Genomic DNA, 2,443 nt, shown 5'->3' on the forward strand with positions numbered 1-2,443 from the left:
CAAACCTCACCAACACAAAGTTACTCGTAAAATCGTGTTGAATCGACTACCTATATAACAATAATTTTTAACCAAGTAATTATCGAATATAACGCAAATGGCGTAATGCATGAAAATACAGAACAGTTTCAATATTACTAATTTTAGAGAATATATTTAACTATTTTCCTTCCCAATAACTTTTTGCGTTGTTTCTAAACGCACTCCTAACATCACATTCCACCTTACGCAGTCTGCTGGAGAGCACTCGAAACAAGCGTGACGTTTGACGATGAACATCCAATCGATGACAGACGGCACGATAAACGTGGTTCATTTACTGACGTTTGCTTGCGACGTGTAGTGGTTTCGTCGATACGTGGATTAAGAAAGCAAAAGCAGAAAGTGGTTCAGCCAGCGAAGACGTTGGTGGTTTGCATTTCGTGATTACCGGAGCTACTCGTCGGACTTTCCAACCACGATTAGTTCGTAAAGTGTTGCTAATCAGGTGTTCCAAGACTGCATTTCATAGTTTTCCAGCAGACAAGCCACAAGAACAATGGTAAGCAACTTTTGCTAAAATTTGCTTCCTGAAAATTGAGCACTCTTTCATTGAAACACTTTTAGCCTGCTCCAGCCAGTTCAACCTCTGTCGGAAGCGGAAGCCGCTCTCCCACGAAGCCGTCATCGGCACCGCGAGCGAGTGCTGGTGGTTCCAGCAATCTGAAACAGAGAAAGACCACCACCACGACGACCGCAGCTCGGAATCGTACTACCGGTACCGGTTCTGGTGGAATGTGGCGCTTCTACACCGATGACTCGCCCGGAATCAAAGTGTAAGTGTACTTCTTTTCTCATTGTACCTAGTTTGCTCCCAAACTGTCTCCGACAGCGGAACTCATTGTTGTTGTTTTTTCCTATTCAGTGGTCCAGTTCCAGTACTAGTGATGTCTCTACTATTCATTGCATCCGTATTTATGCTGCACATTTGGGGCAAATATACACGCTCTTAAGAGTCGACATTCTTAGATTTATTTAAGCGTTCTATTTTGTAAGCTCAGACATGCATTCATACGTGAAAACTCTTGGCAAACACTGTTACGTCGATTATGGGCAAGAACCGAGAGTGTTAATTTAAAATCTATACGGTTTACTAGCGTTGTGCTTATTGGAGAAAACATGGTATATTCTATTGAAACTCATTTCAAAGCTATTAGGGGTCTTCACATCGAGCTCGTATACGAATACCCAGCCGTAAACTGTGCATCTTCCATAACTCGTCAATGGAGGTGAGTATTTTTACGGCTGGGTATTTGTTTACGAGCTCGACATGAATACCCATATTAATTTATCACTCGCTTGTCTCTTATACAGTCTAAGAATGCAAGTAATTCAACCCATTCGAGAAATATATCCCTATCTGTAAGTGAGAGTTATAATTACGTGAAAGTTATTTTTTTCCTGAAAGAAATCTAGACATAGTTGTTTACTAAACTTGAACAGGTGTAATTCCAGGGTTTTGCAGTAATGGCGGGAAATATAATGGTGCAGGTAGTATCGGTGAAAATATGCTATCAATGGACCGTATTACAGAAACTTCTACAATCAACTCATCTCATTCCCAATATGTATATGCGATTGTATTTAGAATGAGATCTATTCGCTTTCTGCAAAAGGATCAAATACCAATCATTCAGGCAAAAAGAAATTGGAACTACTTTAGATCGATGGGAACCGTTTTTCTCAAGTACTTCAACTTAAAATAGTATTTAGTGCAACACCTGGTACATTTGGTACATCATCAGAATGCGTGAAAACAGGCTTTACACTACTGAAAACCAGAAAGTATTACCCCAATCCCATGATTTGCTATGCTTGTTTTCAATACGGGCATGCGAAAGTACGTTGTTCAAATTCCAAAATGTGCTTCAACTGCTCAGAACCAGAACATGGTGAACACTGCAATGAACAGGCACATTGCCTCAACTACAAGGGCACTCACAGACCAAGCAGCCGAATTTGCCCAGTATACCAACGCGAAATGGAAATCATCCATGTTAAAGTAGACCAGAACCTTTCATTTCCCGAAGCCAGAAAATTGATTGGCTTAACCACGACTTGTAGATCAGGCGAGATTGACGGCACTGGAACAAGCCATGCAAAAAAAGACGCACAAATAGAACAGCTTATCAAAATGAACAAAGACAAGGACGCAGAAATTGAAAAACTAAAACTTAACATTCTTGAGTATCAAGATGAAATTCGGAAACAACATTCAAACCCCACAAACGGAAAGGAAAACGTACCAAAAACAACAAAGAAGAAACGGAAAAAAGATAGCCAGCAATGTGCAGATAATGCAAAAGAAAATCGAACCAGAATAAAAAAAACCGGTGAAGACATACAAACAAATAGATCCCCTTCAACAAACAGAAGTCGCAGCCCACCATTGAAAATTGCCAAT

At 40.3% G+C, this 2,443-nt stretch overlaps 1 protein-coding gene across 1 annotated transcript; it reads left to right on the plus strand.

Annotated features, from left to right (window-relative positions):
- Positions 1-333: 333 nt before the first annotated feature.
- Positions 334-1,418, plus strand: LOC129726043 (protein transport protein Sec61 subunit beta). The gene is made up of 3 exons (XM_055682604.1): positions 334-541; positions 607-815; positions 905-1,418. Exons 1-3 carry the CDS (start codon positions 539-541, stop codon positions 990-992), a joined length of 300 nt encoding a protein of 99 aa, XP_055538579.1. The 5' UTR covers positions 334-538; the 3' UTR covers positions 993-1,418.
- The last annotated feature ends 1,025 nt before the right edge of the window (positions 1,419-2,443 follow it).

Source organism: Wyeomyia smithii, chromosome 2 (genome assembly GCF_029784165.1).
Source record: "Wyeomyia smithii strain HCP4-BCI-WySm-NY-G18 chromosome 2, ASM2978416v1, whole genome shotgun sequence".
Taxonomy (NCBI): domain Eukaryota; kingdom Metazoa; phylum Arthropoda; class Insecta; order Diptera; family Culicidae; genus Wyeomyia; species Wyeomyia smithii.